The 20,703-nt window shown below is 36.2% G+C and overlaps 1 protein-coding gene across 1 annotated transcript; it reads left to right on the plus strand.

Annotated features, from left to right (window-relative positions):
* The first annotated feature begins 52 nt into the window (after positions 1 to 52).
* On the plus strand, positions 53 to 1,529 carry LOC129786115 (luciferin sulfotransferase-like). Its single transcript, XM_055820936.1, has 4 exons — positions 53 to 410; positions 539 to 795; positions 867 to 1,067; positions 1,178 to 1,529. Exons 1-4 carry the CDS (start codon positions 76 to 78, stop codon positions 1,423 to 1,425), a joined length of 1,041 nt encoding a protein of 346 aa, XP_055676911.1. The 5' UTR covers positions 53 to 75; the 3' UTR covers positions 1,426 to 1,529.
* The last annotated feature ends 19,174 nt before the right edge of the window (positions 1,530 to 20,703 follow it).

The following is a 20,703-nucleotide window of genomic DNA, read 5'->3' on the forward strand; positions in this document are numbered from 1 at the left end:
TTATAAAAAGATCTGAATAAATTACTATTATCTCTCCGAAGATTTCAGTCATACAGTAACCGTGAGTGGAACACAATGTCTACATTTTGCGAAGAAATCCCAAAGGAAGATTGCAAGAAAGCCACACATTTTGGAATAAAAGAATTTCTCCGTTATGGGAACTTCGTTCCACCACCTGAGTTTCCAATGGCAGAAAGATGGACTAAGGCTACATACTTCCTTCCGGCGCACCACAGCAGATATATGGAGAAAATTGAGAATTTTGAGGTACGTCCGAATGATATTTGGGTGGTTACATACCCCAAAAGTGGCACAACGTGGACACAGGAAATGGTCTGGCAGATTTGCAACGACTTGGATTTTGAAAAGGGACAAGCAACAGGATTGTATGCACGATTCCCGTTGCTGGAGTAAGTGTTATTCTGTCTTAAATCAGACATTACTTCACGTAACACTGCTGACGAATGCTTAAATATATAAGAAATGTCTTTATTGTTGTCCTAAAAGACTTTTTCAGAAAATAAAAAAAAAATTTCAGAATGGGCTCATTAACTCCCGAGCGGGGAACAGTTGATACAGTGACTCGTATAGCGCAGAGACCATCACCTAGATTTATCAAGTGCCACTTACCACCGTCTTTGCTTCCTAGAAGTATTTGGAAAGTAAAACCGAAGATTATTTATACAGCAAGAAATGCAAAAGATCTATTTGTATCGTTCTATCATCACTACAGAAATCTTCACGACTATCATGGAAATTTTGAAGAGTTTTCTGAGATTTTTATGAAAGATTTAGGTGAGTGTCCAAGTTAAGTATTTTCCTGATGCACTAGATGCAACATAATAGTTATCTAATGGATTTTTCAGTTATCTACGCTCCTTTCTACACCCACGTTTTAGATTTCTGGCGAATGAGAAATGAAGAAAACATTCTTTTCCTAACATTTGAAGAAATGAAAAGGGATTTGCCCACTGTAATAAAGAAAACTGCTGAATTTCTTGGACAATCTCTAAATGAAAAGCAAATTCAGGACCTTTCTGAGCATCTATCATTTGAAAAAATGTCCAGTAAGTGATTAATCTTCATTTAGAAATATAATAAAGTAAATACTAATACCTGAAATATCACTTACATATAAATCTTATTAATAATATCTATTATTTCTTTTCTACTGTAGAAAATAAATCTGTTGATCTTGCCTTCGAAGTGAAAGATTTTCTGCAGAAAATGAACATTGAGCGACTGGATGAAGGCTTTCGATTTATTAGAAAAGGCCAAATTGGGGGCTATCGTGATGACATGTCCCCGGAATTCATTGAAAAATTCGACAATTGGCTTAAAGAAAAATTGAATGACCTGCAAGTGGAGCCTGAGATATGGAAAATATTTTTCCTTGATGATGTTCTAGGAAAAAAAAGCAATTAAGACGTAAAAAAGGCTTTATAATGAGTTTAACTGGATTATAACATTGTTTGCTTTATTTTCACTGAGGAATGACTAAAATAAATAAAATTGGATATACGATGAAATAATTCGCGCCATGGGTATTGAATTTTATTTTCTATATGCCCATTTTTGTTTGTTTCCCATTCAGGGAATTCGCCAACAAATTGGAAAGGCTCACAAAAATTGTAAATCTCCTAAAAAAAATTTAATAAAATTCGCATAAAATAGAAGGATCATTATCCATCATCTCATCTCCGTGCCATGGGCCGTTTTTTGCAATTTAACGACCAGCGACAATAAAAAAAAGGATCGCCCGATGTAGGGTTGAATGAGTTATTGCTTATCAAATAGAAAGTTTTATAATTCAGTTTGCAGCGAGACATAGCGACCCCTTTTCTTTCCTCTCAATATATTAAAATTTTTTGGGGGATTTGCAAAGGGGCTGGCAATGCACAAAAAAGGGGTTGATCAACTTTCTCCAGCAGGGCGCAAGAGGCAAAATGCTTTAGCATATTCTCCCGCGATGTGGACGCGGCGTCGTCCTCTGGCGTCTCCGGGATAATGGTGAAAATTTATGACTTTTGACAAATACTCATTCAACAAGCACACTTCCCTCCGAAATTGTATATCCCATGGCCGCCGTACACTTGAGTCTCACAATTGCTCCCGGGTCAAATATCGTTTGCTTGCAGAGAGAGGCGGAAATACGCCACACTGAGATGGATGGATGGAAGGAATGAGAGCGAAATTTCCCTGGAAAATTTCGACGGCGGCCGCCACCGAAATGATTGCGAGGGGGTGCGACGCGGGAAGGCGTTTCCCATGGCAATAAATCTTGACGGATTAGCCGCGTATTGTTTGTTGTGATAAAGGAAAACTCCTACTGTGCATGTTATGGGTGAACATAAATGAAGGAATATGCCTATGTGTCGGCCTATATTGCCTACTAAATCTCGCGTATAGCACCCTCTCTACGCTCATTTTCACATCCCGTGCTCTGGATAATTTTATATTGCACCCATTGGCAATTGAGGATTCGGGCGATCTTTCTGCCACAATTTCACACGCATCTCATTTTGCTGTGATTCACCCCCATTATGTGCCCCCTTCACAGCCCACGCTGAAGATACAGAGCACACAATGTGCCTATTGAACTGACTATTATCACGTTTTATTCATTTTGATACAAGAATGATTTTTTTTTTCAAATCATGGAAATAAATTTTCTATTTCTAAATCTTCTAATACTTTAATTTCGTGAGAAATATATTTTTAACACGACATGGAATACCTAATTATAATGAAGCTCTAAAGCGTATGCTCTATGGACGCAAAATTATAAATATACAGGGGCGTGACTAATGCATTTCTGAGCAAACTCTTAAGATTTTTATAAGATCTCACTGGAAAATTTAAAAACGCTTTTTTAATGTTATAATAAATGTGAAATAAAATATGCTTTTAAACTAAAGGAAATTTTGAAATATTTACAGTTTAATTACTCATTACTGTGGAAGCAGTAAATCTTTTCCTCAGAATGTGCGCCTCCTCGCCTATAATACGAAAACATTTTCGACTTTGTGACCTCATGCTGACATCAAAAACATGGCAATGTCATTGCCGACGACTTGTCGACCCGTGGCAGAAGCAGCTGGATCCCCCGACAGCAGTGACGAGGGCAAAAGCCATTAACTGCCGAAGAATCATTTACACTTGAAATAAGGCATTGATTAACTACGACTTTCGTGGAGAGAAATCAATTCCACCAAACTGATTAATTGATTCTCCCCATGACGCTGAAGATTTCTTTTCACTATGGCGTCGCATGAGCGTCTTCCTTATCCACTTTTCCGCGTTAATCTGTGTCGCTGTCATTAAAATTAACTATCCACCCCTGTGTGTATGTGTGTGTCTTTTTATTTCCCATCTTTGCAAGCATTTTACGATATTCCCCATATATCTTTTTTTTCCACCATCCATCGGAGCATATCGTAAAACCAGCTTGCAAGTATTAAGACTGTGAGCTTAAGCAAAAATGCTGCAGTGTTACGAGTTTTTCAGCATCTCTAATAGCTCCAAAGAATCACCACCCATAAATCTTACAAGAATTTTCCCAGAATTCATGCAATGTTTGCAAAAAAAAAGTCCTTGGGATAATTTCCTTGATAAAAAAGAGATGCGAATGCTCTGTGTGGACACTCCTGATTAACTATATATACTTGCAAAGTCCTTGTTATTTTACACTGTGCTGGCTCTAATGATGAAAATAGGTCAGCTATGTACGTTTCTTTGTTGTATGTCGAATATTAGCAAACTAAACGTTAATACAAGATACAATGTTGCTAATATATTCATTTACACACCGTAACACCAACAAGTAGCAAAGCTTGATGATTAACTCCTGAACTAAATACAAACATTATTTAGAATTTAGCGGCGTTTTACATTTCTAAATCTCAAACTCATCCTGTAATCCATAAATTAGTTCCATTTCGCGGAAAATTGCAGTGAAAATTCCCACACGAGCCAGCGGAAAATCGAACTTTCTGCATGCTAACCAACAAATCACTGAGGCAATAATAACAAAGTAAAACCACACTGGAGTGCAATGCAAGAAACAAACTCAACATTTCCTCATAGAGAGGAAAATTGGTGGAAACTCCCGGGTTTCAATTTACCACCCTCTCCCCGCCCAACTGTATCCGAAAATTTTCCAATGCTCTCAATGCCATTTGGGAACGAGTTACAAACCTCAGCAATAATGTGGACCAAATAGATTGGTGTTTGTGTTCAATTTCTCATTTTTTTTTTGTGTAAAACAGAGAGCTATACGGGATGATCCATACAGAAGTGGGAGGTTTGGGGGTGGACTAAAGAGAAATCCATATCGGACCACGCTCTTTGAAAATATCAAGGAGTCTGTGGGTAAAATTATGGATGCTGGTCGATGGTTATGGATGAAAAACGACCAAGGAGTTCATACTCAATTTCCAATCAAGAAGAAAGTTACAACTTCAGAGATTTTCCAATGAATTTTCTTATACACACCAAGAGTGAATTTTCTTGTAGCACAGACGGGAAGATGAAGGAGCTTTTTGTTGGATTGATATTTCATTTTGAAAATAAAACATTCATTGAATTCATCATAATATTTTTTCTTTTAATCTTATTTACTTCTATATTTTTTTTTTTAGTGGGAAACATTTGGGAGATTGGTGTAAATACAATTTGAAATAAAAAAAAGTTTAAAGAAAAACTTCTTAAGGTCAGATTAAGGAAATCTTTCCCTATAATGTCTTGTAACTCATCTTTTTATGTCTTGAATTCCACGTAATTTGCTTCATTTAATAAACTTGTAAAACAAAGGAAAATTATTCTATATGAAGTAGAGAATTATTCCATGAAAGCTGCAAGAAGCGTCTTTTGATCTCTATACTGTGAGGCTTGCACCAAACATGACTCAGAAATAAAATCATTAACCAAAAAACTTTCGAAGAACTTTACAGAATTTATTTGATCTTTATTACGTTACGCCACATTAAACAAACAATTAATCTAAAATTACAAAGTCATTCACACGCCCTCTGGGGTACAAGATGTTTCGTGTGAGAATATTAACCATTTGATAGATTAAATTTCAGTGATTTATTGCATACAATCAAGTAATGGAAATAAACAGAGAAGGATGCTTTTCTCTAAATTATTTCTCCCAAAGATGCAACATGCAGTCTTATGAAACAAGATTACTTTACAAAGCCACGATGAAATTCTAAACTTCCAAATAGAATTTCCCACTATTTGATTAATTGATTACATACTCGGTGTTACAAATGGAATTTTGTATATTATTGGAATAATATTAAAGTGCAAATTGCGTTTTGGGATGACACACGCTCAAATATTCGCCTCATATGTGTAGCATATATAATATTGAGAGGGGGAGGGGGGTGTTTGAGTTATATACAGACTCTAATACTGCACCAAAAAGCTAAACTACATGGAAGTTGTGAAACCAGAGAGTACCTCATAACCACAAAACCTCCATCGAATATAATTTCTAATGAAGAAGTTTTTGATCAAAATGGTTTCAACTTTCTCCCCATCGTAATTCCCAAAGTTATTTTCGCACACAAACACAACTTTAAGCCACCACTAAGTCTGTATAGTTCTGCGGCTTGCCATCTGGAAAGGAAGGTGGAAAAGCTTCACGGGACATGGAAAAAGGTGAGGGTGAGCGAGAGAACCTCAAAATTACGACACCTACCAGACACATTTATCTTCCCACTTTTCACACAAATAAGGATAAAACATTCGTAATTTCTTGTTTAGCAAACCCCGGATTAGGATTCTCAAACCACCTCCCCAATACCTCGGGAAAAAACACAGTCTCGAGTACCGAATGATTTGGAACTTGTAAGAAGAACTTCCTCCTTTTTGGCCTTCGCTTCTCTAATGGAAAACTGGATAAGGCGATAAAGGACTAGAATATATTGACATTTTGTATGAACATTTTCTAGCTATATCTATCGTGATATTTTATTTCATAACACTTTTTTTTATTTTCCTCACTATATACATAGATTTTTGCTATATGTATATAAACATAAAACAATCCAATTCATAGATTAAGAAAATAAAAAAAATAATTAACCTGATTTCTATTCAGCCAATTTAAAACCTAAAAAATATAAATAAACACTCTAAAAAAATTATTGAAGCCTAACATCATTGAAATATAGAAAATAGAGCATCCAAAATCATTAAATTTATAACAACAATTTATTTTTGGGGTCGATGCCAATTTGACACACTTTCGCCCCAAAACTTGGGACGATGAGAGGATTTTCTTCGGATGAAATCTTTTCGCATAGTTTCCCACGGAGGGTGCGGGGGTGAAAAAGTTGTTTAGTCATCATGATTATTATTTCTCTTTGGATTACACTTGAGAAAAGAAATTTCCATGGAGCTCTTGCCTTTTTTTCTCTTCATCCTCATCCTCATGCACTCGAGCACGACAATGAAACTCCTTTGACTTTTTTACTCTCACGAGGTACTCCGGGAGAAGATGGAGGAGCTGGAGGGGGGGGGGGGGAGGTAGTTGGGTGGGTGAATAAAGGGACAAGCAAAGGAATATCTCTGTGTAGAGCCATGAAGCATTCGGTAGCTTTTGTGTTTATTTGAGAAGACACTCACGATAAACTTAAACTTTATTACATGGGGAAGATATGAAGTGAACAACACTTTCAGTGGCCTCAGTTGGAGACTTGAGGATCAATTTCGTCAAGTGGGTCGGTGAAACCCCACAACATACATGGGGGTCATAGAGGACCTTCCGGGAAAAACTCTTACTTCACCATAATTTCCGGTATATTTGATTTTAGCGATAGTCCTGTGAAACTTCTCTATAACTTTTCCTTCCAACAAATTAAATTATTTCAAGCCAAAACCACAATATTCTTTTCTATAAAAACTTTCAGAGCTTTTAGGAATGAATTTTAATATGCTCAGGTAATCCAGATTTTCCGGGATAATAAATTATTTCATATACATTTTAATAAATCTAAATTTTACATGAGAATTCCTAAAAAACGGATTAAGAAATGGATTATGAATAAAAAGAGAGAATGTTCATAATTCAGTCATATATGTATGTATGTGAAAATCTCTCTTGGTCACTTCATTATTCACATTGGTTCCCATTCATATAAAAGTGGCCACATGGGGTAGAGCTTTTTGAGGGGGAGGGAGAGAGAGAGAGTGAAAAAACCTTACGGTGTGTTAGTTTCATCCCCCAGATCGTAACATTTAATAGTCACCACTCGGTGCAGCAATAATAGTGAAAATAATGAGGAGGATGTTAATCTAAATTATTGAGACACTTTTATTCCCTTTTCTCTTACTCCTCCAGCCTCCATTGATGCTTTATCCTAGTCTCTGAACTGAGGGAGTCGTTTTCCCTCTAATATACGAGGTCTAGCTAAAAAACTGACCGAAAGTTTTTATGACTCATTCGCAATAAGGAACACCGAATTGCTGCAAAAGGCAAAATTCTCTTTGTGATGCTGGTTGTTAAATATTTCCTACGCTCTCAGTGTGGACCAAGAATGAGACTTAGGGGGGCTTTTTAAGGTGATATTTTGGTGCTTTATTGAGGTGTTAATATTTAGTATCGAATCATGAGTACGGTCGTTATAAATTCTTGATGAATCCTTCAAGAATTCTATAATCATTAAAAAACTATTCAGTTCACCAGAACCATAGCTAATGATGTGAAACGGCATTTTGGGCATCACATTCTGCAACTCCAAAAATCCATTTAGACGTGTTCAATGTGCTCAATTCATAGTCCATGGAACACACGATTCTTGTTCTTATATGTTGGCCAATATGCCATGGTGGGCTTGGTCAATTAATGTCCAAAGAACAATAATTAATATCTCTGTTAGGGGATAATTTTGTCGTCCCTCTTGCGCCCCATTTTTAATTACATCACGTACACGCGGAGAGGAAAACCACCCCTGGGGGGTCCGGCTACGAGGAGTTGCCTCTTTTTCTTGCGCCCACTCAGGCACGCGCGTGAGTGTGTGCTCGAATGAATGAATGAAAATGGAATGCGGCTGTTCATTTGAATTTCCATTCTTAATGATTCAAAACATGAAATTTATTTACGTATAAATTGAATAAAGCACGCAAATGTACATTTTTCTCTTATATTTCTGCAAACATTTCCTTTTTGGGGGGCTTCTTTGTCTCAGGTGGGGGTGATACCTTAGGTATAGTTTTCACCGTAAATCATTTTTCTTTTTCTTTAAAGAAAAATCCACCAAAAATATATACATAGTTCTTGCTCCCATATTTAGTTATGAAAATTTCGTGATTTTTTTTTTTTTGTTTACAAAAGGCATTTTTGTGTTACATAAAAATGTTGAGGGAGCAATAGAAGAAGTAAAACAACCCTAGAAAAAATTAACTTAAAAAAAGCCGTTTAAATGTAGACAAATTGCATTTACGGCGGGAAATCCAGAAATCCTTCCAAGGATCTACCCCTTTGCGTTTACTTTTCAGCGTAAGGACTCACACGTGTGTACACTCCACGCACGCATTTGGAACACACGCCTCATCGAACCCTCTCTTTCGCATCTAATTGTGTATACATACACCATTCAAGGTACAAGTTTGAAAACACCATAAAATCACTCGAAAATTGAATTCCAGTTCCATGAACAAATGAGTACCTTTTCTTTTTTATGCCTTCTCTGCCCTCCATATACGTACGGGGAGGTTTAATACCATTGCGCGCCCTCTTCAAAGATTATGTGTATGTATATGAATTTGACTTGTAAACGTGAAAATTGAATGGAAAATAATTTCGCAGCTCCATCATCACCGTTCCGCTGTAAAGTCATGAGAGCAAGTGCACACATCGCACTAATTAACGCCCAACCATTTGCTATGGGTACCTGGGAATCAAATGTCATTTTAGTAATTAAGCTCTTTATAAACCAACAATTAAATTAATTGTTTAAGTAAACAGTAAAGTTTTCATAACTTTACCTTGCGTGGAAATTTATTTAATACTCCACAAATTATTCAAAAGTTAATTGAGGAGGAGCGAGAGGTAAATATGAAAGCTTCTAATTTTCAACAACGCGTTCCATACATATATATTTAAATTTCCTTCTAACAAATTGTACTGTTTTGTGGTTTATTGAGAATTTATGGGTATATTTACTGAAGAGCTTTTGAATATTGACACCCGCACACGGAGAGGAACAATTGTTTATAAGGTTAAGAATTAGAAGTTATGGAAAAGCATTGAAAGTAATATAAATTAGAGTTTTTTTTTCATTTCTCCTGCATGAAATTTTATTGACGAACCTTTTCATTTGAAAGGTGGACACCAACTTTATGATGGTTAAAAAAAATAAACGAGAGCAAATACTATTCTGCTGTAAATTCGTGTTGCTAAAAGCCAAATCCACGATATGGCAGGAAAATGGGAAGAGAGACAGAGTGGATAAATTGGGTAGAGAGCTTGTCATATCGAACGATGGGAGATGGCTAAGTTTTGGTGCCTCGTGGCAATCTCCAGATTAACTTTCCATTCACCCAAAGTGCTCCATGCCGAAAGAGCCAACCATCAACTAGAAAGCCCAATTATCTGCACAAATAAATACGGGAAAAGCCACAAAGGGCAGCGCAGAGGGCAAGTACACGCAAATACAAATTTTCCGAGATGAGGCATTTGAATAAAATAATAATGGTGGATCTGACGGTCCTCACAAATGATTTGTTGTCCGTGGGAGAGCGCACACACAAGTCCCCAGAGAGCTGTATCCAAAATGTCACCATGTAGAGGGAGGAAAATTTATATAGAATTTTCATTAAATTTATCATTTTATGCGCTCATGATTTTGGTTTGTGTGGCTGTGATTTTATATAGCCCCAAGGGTGGGTGCTGGAATATGACTTTTACACTCTAGATGGGAAGTATACAATCCAGCTATCCATGGCGACCCTTGGGGGTGGTGTGTAAGGGGGATGATAGAGCAATTGTACATAAATTTTTAAAAAAAGGGGAGTGTGGGAAAATAAAGAGAGAAAATAGAAAATTTGCCTGCGAAATGGCATTGGGGCCTTTTTGTTGGGGTAAAGGGGTAATCATGAGAAGATTGAGTACGAGGTCGTTGGGAGGACTCTGCCAACTCTGATATAATTGGTCAGATAAAAAGAAATTAAAGAGCTTAAGCTCTCTTGATTCCTTCATTTTCATCCCCATTCATTCTCCCTCCCGCCATTCTCGGCATTTTACACTAAATTATAATTTAATTTAATTTCAAACCACTTCAATGAATATCATCTATCTTACATCCATTCTTCGCATTTCGTTTGCGTTGAGCTTAAAAACTGAAGGCATATTTTGTAATATGAAATCCGGGCACATTGTCTCTCATCGATTTCATCAACATTTTCCCACACAAAGCAACAATAAAGCCATCCACCCCCGTAGAAGGGTTGAAATTTCATCACGCGGAGGAAAAGATTAAATTTTATCATGATGTCGATTGAAGGGAAAGTCTCAAGATGAGACATGTACAATGAACAACTGCAAATAATTAGTTTTAGCATGGTTGTTTTTTTGCATAAAAATCAAATTAAGTAAGTTTACTCGCCTCAATGTACGAGGCAAACTTACCACCGCAGAAAGTTTGGCACAAAAAGCCTCTTGTTTTACCTTCATGGATTTTTGGGAAGACGAAACGTGGGGTGGCGCAAAAAGGGGTTGAAATGCGAGAGAGCACATGCAGCACATCAAATAGGTAATATATATTTGAGATTTTAATTAAATTTTCACGAAATAATTATTTACAGTTTAGCATTACATGAAAGTTTAATTTTGCACCTCACCCTCCTCCCTATTTGGCATCGAAAAGGGGAGCCATAATCTCAAATAACTGAAGCCGACCACAGACTCGAGGTGGAAGTTCATGGCAAAAGCGAGGGATGACTGTTTTGCCATTTAATTTATGGCAAAAACGCGCACAGCCTACAAATGGCTCACTTTTCCACCTGAATTTACACCCACGCATCAACTCTGTAAACTCCGTCAGCATATTAGTGGACTAATTCTTTATCGGGTGTCATTTCTTCGAAGGTTGTCCTTGGTAATATTAAAGGGAACTCCGGAAAATTCGTGGAAAATGTTCTTTTTACAACTTTTTTTTTTCTTCATTTTCTACCCTTTAATATGCCTTTAATGTTGTACTCATCCCTGGTTGAAAGTCTCAGATATTTATTAAAAATTCTTTCACCACAAGAAACTTATTTAAGGAATTAAAGCTTCGATAAAGATACAAAATGTGATTTAAAAAAAGCCTTAATTTTTCGTAAAATTACGATTCAAATCATGAATAAAATGATCTCAAACTCAGCTCTGTAGTCTGCACAGAAGATTCATGCAAAGTATGTACAAGGAAACATGCGAAATATTCTATTTTATCAAACTCATAGAACAATTCAAAAAGAATCTAAGCGGACACTAAGACTTTCTTCCCACAGACTAGGATACAATTCCTCAAACCTGTTGACTAGCGATGTAATTGGAGGTGATATGCTATCGCAATATAGTAATTCTGTCGACCCTCTTTTCGCATCAATATGGTAAAATATTGCATAAATATCTCCATGGCACATTGGATGGAAGGTGTCAGGTGAAAAGGCTCCACTTCAATTTGCCACTTTCTCAAAATGGAAATTCTTCTCTCTCTCTCATGGGGCATATGTCAACCACCCAGGTTCCGGCGCACGTGTAACAATCCACATAGCTCGAGGAGGTAGCAAAGAGTGCGCAAAAAGGATGTGGGGGTATACTTTCCCATTTTGCAACCATAAATTTTTAACTGAGATTCTTCCCAGTTTTGTGGTGAATTGGAGGTTGAGGATCACAAGCATGAAATTCGCATCTTCCGAGTAAAAGGGGATTCATGTGTCTCTTTTTTTTCTCAAGTGTGTGTATACCATACTCCATCCTGGATCTTTGGAAAAGTAAAGAGAGAGAGCGAGGTAAAGCAGGAACGTCCGTTGAATATAATGTGAAATCCTTTCGTGGCGGTTAGAGTAAGGGGATTCAATGGGAAAACCTGCTTGTGATTTACGAAGAAATTGTTATCCATATTGTAATTTATTGGTACAAAATACAAATTCCATGGGATAGGTTATCGCTTTTCCCGTCACACGTTGTCGTATTTGCGTCCAATGTGTCCACCAACCACAAATTTGTCCGTCGAGAAAGGATTTTCTCACATTTCCCCATCAACTTGAATGGCAAACGATAGAATCAATTGGATTTATCGCAATCAGCTTAAAATGAAAAAAAAACTCTCGAATATTTTATTTCATCTCAATAATATTGAATATTAATTTAAATTGCACCGTGAGCTCCTAAATCATTGCAATCTTCAATCGCACCCATTAAAAGTATTCTCGCGAAAGTTTTAGAATTGAAAGCGATAAATCATTCTTTTCTCCGGGCGCCTTTTGGCCCCACACCATTCCTCTCAACTTTTCGTGGTATTTTGTCAATTTGAAATTCAAATTCCAATTAACCTCCATCAACTTTTAGGTCGTTTGTCGATAAAATTCAATAAATGGAATTTTTCTTTATTACGCTCCTTCTCCGAAAAGAATTTCTTACGTGGGGCGGGGGATGCTTCCGCCACCCATCGTGCTATATGTCATAGAATTTTAATTATATTAAAAATTTCACTTCCTGGAGCTTCCTAATTTTTGTCACATCTCTCCTACGTTGCGTCAGAATTTTGCGTAACATCTCAAACCCCTTCATTGCTGTGTGGCGACGATTAAATTGAAAGGAAATGGCGAAACGGTGTGTATTGAGGAGTGAGAGTGGGGTGCTAAAGAGTCAATGGTGAAGGATATTTTGGGGGATTTCTCTTCAATTTATTGGTTTTGGGGGTTTTCAGGGAAGTGGGAGAGGGGACGAAATGGAATGAAAATTTTTGGACTTTCCGGCTGAGAAAAGGAGAATGATAACCCTTCACATGAAATTGATTTTCTCCCATCAAATACACCTTCTGATCCCATCGAGAATCCAGAGATTTCTCCATCCGCACGCCACTTGCAGCATCCCGCACATGAATGGGTGGGTACGGAGGTGGTTCATCCATCCTTAAGCTCTTTCCCCAGGATTTAATTCTATTTTCACTTGCAGACATGTAAATAACTCAACCTATACCAACCATCCCACCCCCTGAGCTTTTCTATATACACAAACTGACTTCCAATGTAACGCAATAAAAAGCAGTATACACGGGGTGTGTATATACTGAACTAACAAGAAGAATATTTAACCCCAGACCCCTCGTTCCTATTTCAATTCATTCACGCCTGCCACCGGTCCGAGATCTGAAATATGAGATTGAACAGATTAAGAGGGAGATTGCATCGTAAATCAATTTGTCTTCATCACACAAGCAAAAGGAGCGCATGTTAAACAATAATGAAAAAAAAAGATGGAGATGGAAATTCTAAACGAAAAACAAATATTGATCATTGAAATTAAATTATTTCGACGCAAAAATAATATTCTGTAAATATTGCTTTAGTAGTACATTGAGTATGGGAATATGTGTAGTAAAGAAATATGATATAGGGGATGATTCAATATTCAATATTTTCTTCCATTTCCACGTGGTTCGTTTGAATGTTCCGGGGGTTTGTTTTTTTTTAAGAATTTTTTTAGCGGTGTATGTTCATATTGAAAGAAAAAAAATATTCTGCTTAAAGAAAATTTGAAAAATTAATTAATTTGTTTAAAATTTAGAATTTGATTTTATTTAACTTTAATTAATTTATCAAAGACTTCTTTAAATTAAAAATTAATAGGAGGAATGAACGTTAAACAAGGCGGAAATTGGGAAAATACGAAAATTTTTATAGATTATCTCAATATAGGATACCTACATAGTAATTAAGAAAGTAATATTAATTAAAATCCCGAATAAAATAGACCCATTAGAGCTATTTGAATGTCTTTTAAGCAAATATGTAGCAAAAAGATAAAGAGGTACACATGACGGTTTATAGTTCAATGGGAAAATGTTCCAATGAAATTTTAACGTGCAATTCGCGGTATTAGCATTATCTCAGTGGAAAGTGGTTAGCACACAAGGGAAAGTACGAAAGCAAAGGAAAACGTATGACAGGGAACAAACGAGAAAATCCCAGTACGAATTGCACTCATGAAATTCACTACAATTTAATCTTCCTTTGTGCATTTCATTTTCAAAGCCAAATGGAGATTTCGAATGAGATTGCGGAGGAGGAAACGAAGAGATATCTATATATTTCACATATTCTCTCCATCCGGGTTTTGGGATTTATACGACAATTGCCATTACTTTTATTGGGTTTTTTGGGGAAGAATATACCCGGCTTGTATAAATAAATTTATCTCAATGGAGTACGCTTCTTTTTTTGCTCTCTCTGTTCATCTTCAAAAACTCCATGGCTCCACTTAACTAAATACACGTTACACGAGAATTTACTCAAATAGATGTCAATTTGTGTGCATTTGCTTTACCTTGGAAAATTGTTTAAGAGCATTTTAATATCCACCTCTGTGAAAACATTTTGGTGAATTTCCTTCCTCGAGAGCTTCACAAACAGAACTTGTGCCATTGGAGCTTTTTACCACCCACCCAACGGTTGAATGGTTCAAAATTTTACACACATATCCAATCCCTATATGAACTTTATACTTCCTGAAACTTTTCAATCTCATTTGAAAATCAAACAGCCAAAGATTAGACATACTCTATGCACAAAATTCAATACACAATCTGCTATTTGGTGTGGTGTTGTACGTTAATAAACTTCCCCCGCAGACACTCTCTATGTGCTATGTATATTGCACGATCCATTTCATTCCGAAAGTAACTCTTCTTATCGAAATTAAGTATCTGTTTCCCCGTTTGAATTCGCCTTGGGCTTCCCAGGGAAGCTTCATCCCCAAATAAATTTTAATCTTAAACAAAGATGGATGTCTTGGAGATAAAACTTCGACGATGCTTAAACCTGATATGTTTCATTGTAAACAATTTTGTTTTAGAAAACCAAATTGAGGAAGAAAATGAACAAAAAACACTCAAAGCCACTACAGAGAGCACTTAATAATTTTTAGCTGTGTTTCTTTCAGACACAGCTTTTTTATTGAGTAATTTGAGTTCAAACTGTCCGTGACTTTGCAAAGTAAATCATCAAATAAATCGTTGAAATTTTAAGCAAATATTTGAAGAAGAAATAATCTTTTCGGTAGCTCAAAGATCTTCAATCAGTTTTGTTAATGCTGAAGCACGATCAAATAAAAAACTTTATTTTTGTAATTTAAAATTCTTAAAAGAAAATTTTATTTTTACAAAATTTTCACCTCCACCATTTGGAAAATTGAATTTTCATTATCTATACACAAAGTAATGTAAATTTTGCAATTAAAAAGCCTGCCGACAAACACCGTATCGATCGGGACGATAATTTGCATTGCAGGGAACTTTAATGACACTCGCTGGAGAAATTCCTAGTGGAATTGGGCCCTCAACGGGCACCTCCACAATATCTTCATCATCGGGATTTTCAGTTTCTTGCTCTGTTGCCTCTTCCTCCGTCACTTCTTGTCCTTCCTCAGCCACATCGGGATTTTGGGCATTATCCTCAGATTCCCCATGAAGGAATTCACTGGGATCCGCTGCCTCAGCCACATCAGCAACATCGTAGGCTTCGAAGGGAGTTGGAACTTCAATGCAAGTATTCCCACTGGGGCACCACCGAAGGCATCTCGCCCTACGACGCCATGGGAGACGTCGTAGGAAGTGGAATCGTCGTTTCTTCACACTGAGACGACAGCATACGTAGGTCACTTCACAATTGGCCCTTGCAGCTGCCAATTCCACCTCATCTTGACACAAAATTCTCGGCGGTACAGTGAGAAGAATCACGAGACTAACACACAGAGCAATTCCAATGAAGTTCTTCATTTTTGCTCATCACTTAATTTTGGAGGAAGAACAACTAAACTCTTCTCACAACTCTGTGGAGATTTATCTGCTAGGTCAGCATGCCACAGAGAAATCATCGGCGATAACCCGACGACACTTCTGTGGTGGGAATGGGAGCTTCGGTGAATCCCACGATGCTTATGGTTTATTTAATCACAAATGTGGGGGAAAATTTTCAATAAGTGATCTAAATGGTTTCCTGGAAAGCACATATTTTTAGAAGCTTTTATGCCAATGTTGGCGCCTTGGTGTGTGCGCAAACAGAATTGTATTTGAGTTTTGCATTAAATTTTGTCACAATTTTCACATGATTTTCCACAATTTGTTCAATTTGTTAGAAGAACTCAAGGGGTTCAAGGTAAAGTTCAAGAATTTAACACAGAAAAAATCATCAAAATGTTGCAATAATAACATTATTGCATTAACAACTCCTCTAAGTCCGATAACCCTTGATCTTTTATATGTTTTCTGGTGGGATTGATGAAAGTCAAAATTATATGTATATATTTCAGCTATTTATATAGTTGCTCTTAACGCCTCCACGACTTCCGGCAATTCCCAAAACGATCATGGCTATATCCTGGCAAACAGGGTGCGCTTATCACGAAAAAGGGATTAATGGGAATCTCAATTGTAGTGCAATTCACAATAGGTTCATGCCACTCAGCACACACAAATGGTTTAGCCTGCAGTTGAGTCTTGCACTTATAGATCCACTCACATTCTTCACGAGTACTCACAATGGGTCCTATTTCGTGCATCAACGACAACTGCACAAGCCCCAAAATCACCAAAAGTCTCAAAAGCAACATTTTTAGCACCAAGTTGAGAGTAAACTAAAGCAATTGGAATATTTTTAATTCAAGTACTCGTACCGGATGCGCTGGCAGCTTGCCTTTCAGTGGGTTATCGGGAAAATTGTGCTAAAAATATGGCTAAACATGTGTTATAGTTTTACAAAAGTTAATCAATTTTATGATGGCCCTGACCCTGCCTCGGAATTTTTTGTGCCACCAATGTTTGTTTTTCAATTTAATATTTAATTTCAGAGGTTTCCAAATCGTTTATTTATTTTTTTATCTTGAAGAAATTGAATTGTGAATTTTTCATCGTAGAGTTTATTTTTCAAAAAATAATTTTACGAAAAAAAGAAATAATTTTGATCTCAACTTTCTGGTGAAAGAGAATGAACTCTTCTTTTCCAAATGAATAAATAGGGTAAAAGCTTCAAAATTCAATCAATCTCAACACACCACAAAATGCAAATTTTCTCTTGTCATGTAATCTCTGCAATTGGAACCACATTTTGCCAAATCCAATAATTTATTTGGCACAAAATGTTACCTGATATGCCACCTCAAATGGAGCAATTGTTAATTATTTGATTGAATCACCCAATTAAATTCCATTAAGAAGTGTTTTGTGAATTATTCAGTGAACTCACAGGGCGTACGGATGGAGTCAATTAATTGTTATGCAAAAGGGCAAGTCAACGGAGTTAATCTGTTTGCATATATAGAAGTTTAATTACTTCGCCAGAGGTTAAGTTAAGGCTCATAAAATGGAAGATATTTTATTTAAAATAAAAATTATAAATATGTACAAAAATGATTTTGGAAGAAAACTAAAGCACAAAAACATCTAAATCCTAAAAGTCTCCTTTGGACTTGAATACTCAATCCCTGAGGAACTTGAGGGTATTCTCAAATAAATATTTTTTCATATTTCTACTTTCATTCTCATAAAGCCCAGAATGATAAATTATCCCAACATACTTTTGGGTTAAGGAAAAGCACAATAAAAAGCTCAACAAGTGCAAAAAGCCCATGAGGTGAGCCTGAAAGGTAAGGTGAATCAAACTCGAATATTCCATTAAAGTCTTGCCGGTGACATTTGTGTAGTCTATTGCAATTTCAGTGATTTATTCTTCAACATGTCACAATGGGAGAAGCCCAACCTTCTATGGTTAGATGCCTCCTTGGCAGATAAATTCATTCTCCGGCACGTCTTTTTTTTCTGCTACCACCACCTCCCACTGCTCATCGGCATCCTTCCTAAGTACATTTCCTGTTGTTCAGTGTCTTAAACTTATTGTCGTGCAGAGCACACCCCGTACCATTGTGTAGACACAAAACCCTCAATTCTTCTTATGTCTCTTAATATTTAATGATCTGTAAAAATTTCTTCATCGCCACAGAAGAGAAAAGTTCACGCTTTGCATTTTACATTTCTCATGTGTGTGACGCCGGAGGAAAGCTCGGGAAAGCCTTGTGTGGGAGTGACGTTAGATGGCTCAAGAGAGCAAAAAAAAGGGGAGAACTTCCCACCCACCATGTGTGTGTGTACATGAGGAATTTTCATATTGTCAGTGGCAGAATAAGGTCCTTGGGAATGAAAGTGAATTTGTAAATAAGCTTTTCTTCGACAAAAACATCCACTACCCGAGAAAAATACATTTTCTCACCGCCTCCGCACGCAATTCCGCGCAAAAGTGCGAAACAGAAGCACAAAGAACGTCTGGGTGAGAAAAAAATAATATATATCATAGAAAATGTGAAAAAGCTTCTTTTTGCCATCCGAGCGTAGATGTGGAAAATGTGTTAAAAGTAGTGAAGGAAAATGAATGATTGCGAGCTTTTATTATTTTTTTACATTCATGCTTTCTTACAATTTGTAAGGTTTAACATAGAAAAGTTTATCTATCGATTACTAAAAATTATTAAAATACAATATTGGGCCTTATTCAGCGACCAAGAAACCCTTGAAATTCGCTTGAAATCTTGAAATTTCAGTACAAAATTTAAAGATTTCAAGGGTTTCTTGGTCGTTGAATTAGGCCCATTGTTAAATAAAAAAATTCTCTACATGGTTTTGAATCCTGAAAGCTTGGAAAAGTTAAAGTTTGAAATAAAAAAACTTCTTCACCGAATTTTTATAAAAAAAGCCCAAATAAGCTCATTTTCGGAGGAAAATTGAATTTCAAAGCCTCAGTTATTTATATTTTAATCCCCTGCATGTGCCAAAAAATATTAGACGTAAAATAATATCTATAAAATTAAAAACAGTACCTACAATGTTGAACAAAAAAAAACCTTTTCCATGGAATTTATAAAGTAGCAAGGAAAATCCTCTCGAACATCCTACCTTATACATAATACAAATATGTGTAGTAGGTACATACATATGATAAAGCTTTTGCACACAACAAGCATTATCCTAATGGACAAAAAATCTAAACTCACCCTAAATTGTATTTTGCTAGCATTATTTACTAAATATACATCCAAGGCAAACAAATTAAAAATTGAGATATTTCCTTGGAAAAAAAATCAGGAAACATAGAATTGGAAAACCTAACAGAACACGATGGGCGCACAAAAATATAAATAAGCAGAATAACCAATAAAATTTTCAAACCAAAAATCCGCGGGGAATGATGAGCAAAAAAATATGTGTGTGACTTGATTTTTCCCCACAACACTGTCTCTCCCCCATTTCAGTAAAATCCCCATCCAAATATTTTCCAATTTAATAACTCTTTTTCACTGCGTACAATATTAAATAAAATATGAATGATGCTTTTTGCTGAGCTTCTGGGTGTGAGTTTTGTAATATTCGTTTGACGCACAAACATCCACACCGCCCATTCCCTTCGTCTGCAAATCGAAGCATAGAGGGTTAAAATTCATAAAAGAAACCCCATGGAAGGGGAGATAAAATTTAATATTATGAAAATTCTGGACATTTGATGCTTCCCTGCGGTGCTAATTTTACATCAAACGTAAATATTTTACTTCCTTTCCCACTTCGTCTCCTGGAAAATGCATTTATAGAAAAAAAATTAATTTAGCAAGCTACAAAAAATTATCTACACTGATTAATTTTCTATAAAATTAGTGCAAAATTTATATGATATCATCACTGTGAAGTAATTTGACATTAAACAGTTTTCAAAAAACGAAAACGGGTATTGATTTTGAAAACTAATTTAAATCCACAATTTTGAATGCCAAATCTTTTAACGTATGAGCAGAAATTTTTGAAATTTTCGCAAAGCCTGACTTCAAAAATGTCTAAAAAGTCAATTCTCAACAAAATTCTTGAAATTTCGTGTAAAAAGTCCTAAAACTTTTCCTTTAATCGAATCCATTCGATTTTCGGAACAACGTTCTTTTTAAAAAGGTAGTTTTTGTGCTCTAAAGCCAACGAAGTAAAATTTCCAAACATACTATGCAATGAAGAATATCGGGTTAAATACTTATGCATGTCTGTCACTCTAAAAGGCAGATGAATTTTCAGCAACAAAAAAAATGTTTTCCGGCCATTAAAGAGCACTCCGAAATACCAACAATTGGCCACACAAAGCAATTTTCTGATTAGACACAATTATCCGTGTCCTTTGTTTAAACTCACCGCATATTCAGCACATATAGTTAGGGGTACAAACAAAATTAATCTCATACACAAAATGCGTTTTCCACCCCCACATATATGGAATACGAAAGCATCCCAAAACTTTCCCCTTGAGCCATACATTGTGGGATAATATTTATGTGACAATATCACGATAACGAAATTTGTGTGGTCGTTGTGACAAGAATTGTGAATTATTTTGTTATATTTTCTAGGGGGTGGCGCATTTTATTGAGTGAGGTTGCACGGTAGGTAGTTAATTTACACACAC

This window comes from Lutzomyia longipalpis, chromosome 1 (assembly GCF_024334085.1).
Source record: "Lutzomyia longipalpis isolate SR_M1_2022 chromosome 1, ASM2433408v1".
Classification (NCBI taxonomy): Eukaryota; Metazoa; Arthropoda; class Insecta; order Diptera; family Psychodidae; genus Lutzomyia; species Lutzomyia longipalpis.

Coding starts and splice junctions, on each gene's coding strand:
- LOC129786115 (XM_055820936.1), top strand. CDS start 76: ATGTCTACATTTTGCGAAGAAATCCCAAAGGAAGATTGCAAGAAAGCC. Junction 796..866: donor GATTTTTATGAAAGATTTAG/GTGAGTGTCCAA, acceptor TGGATTTTTCAG/TTATCTACGCTCCTTTCTAC. Junction 1,068..1,177: donor ATCATTTGAAAAAATGTCCA/GTAAGTGATTAA, acceptor TTTCTACTGTAG/AAAATAAATCTGTTGATCTT.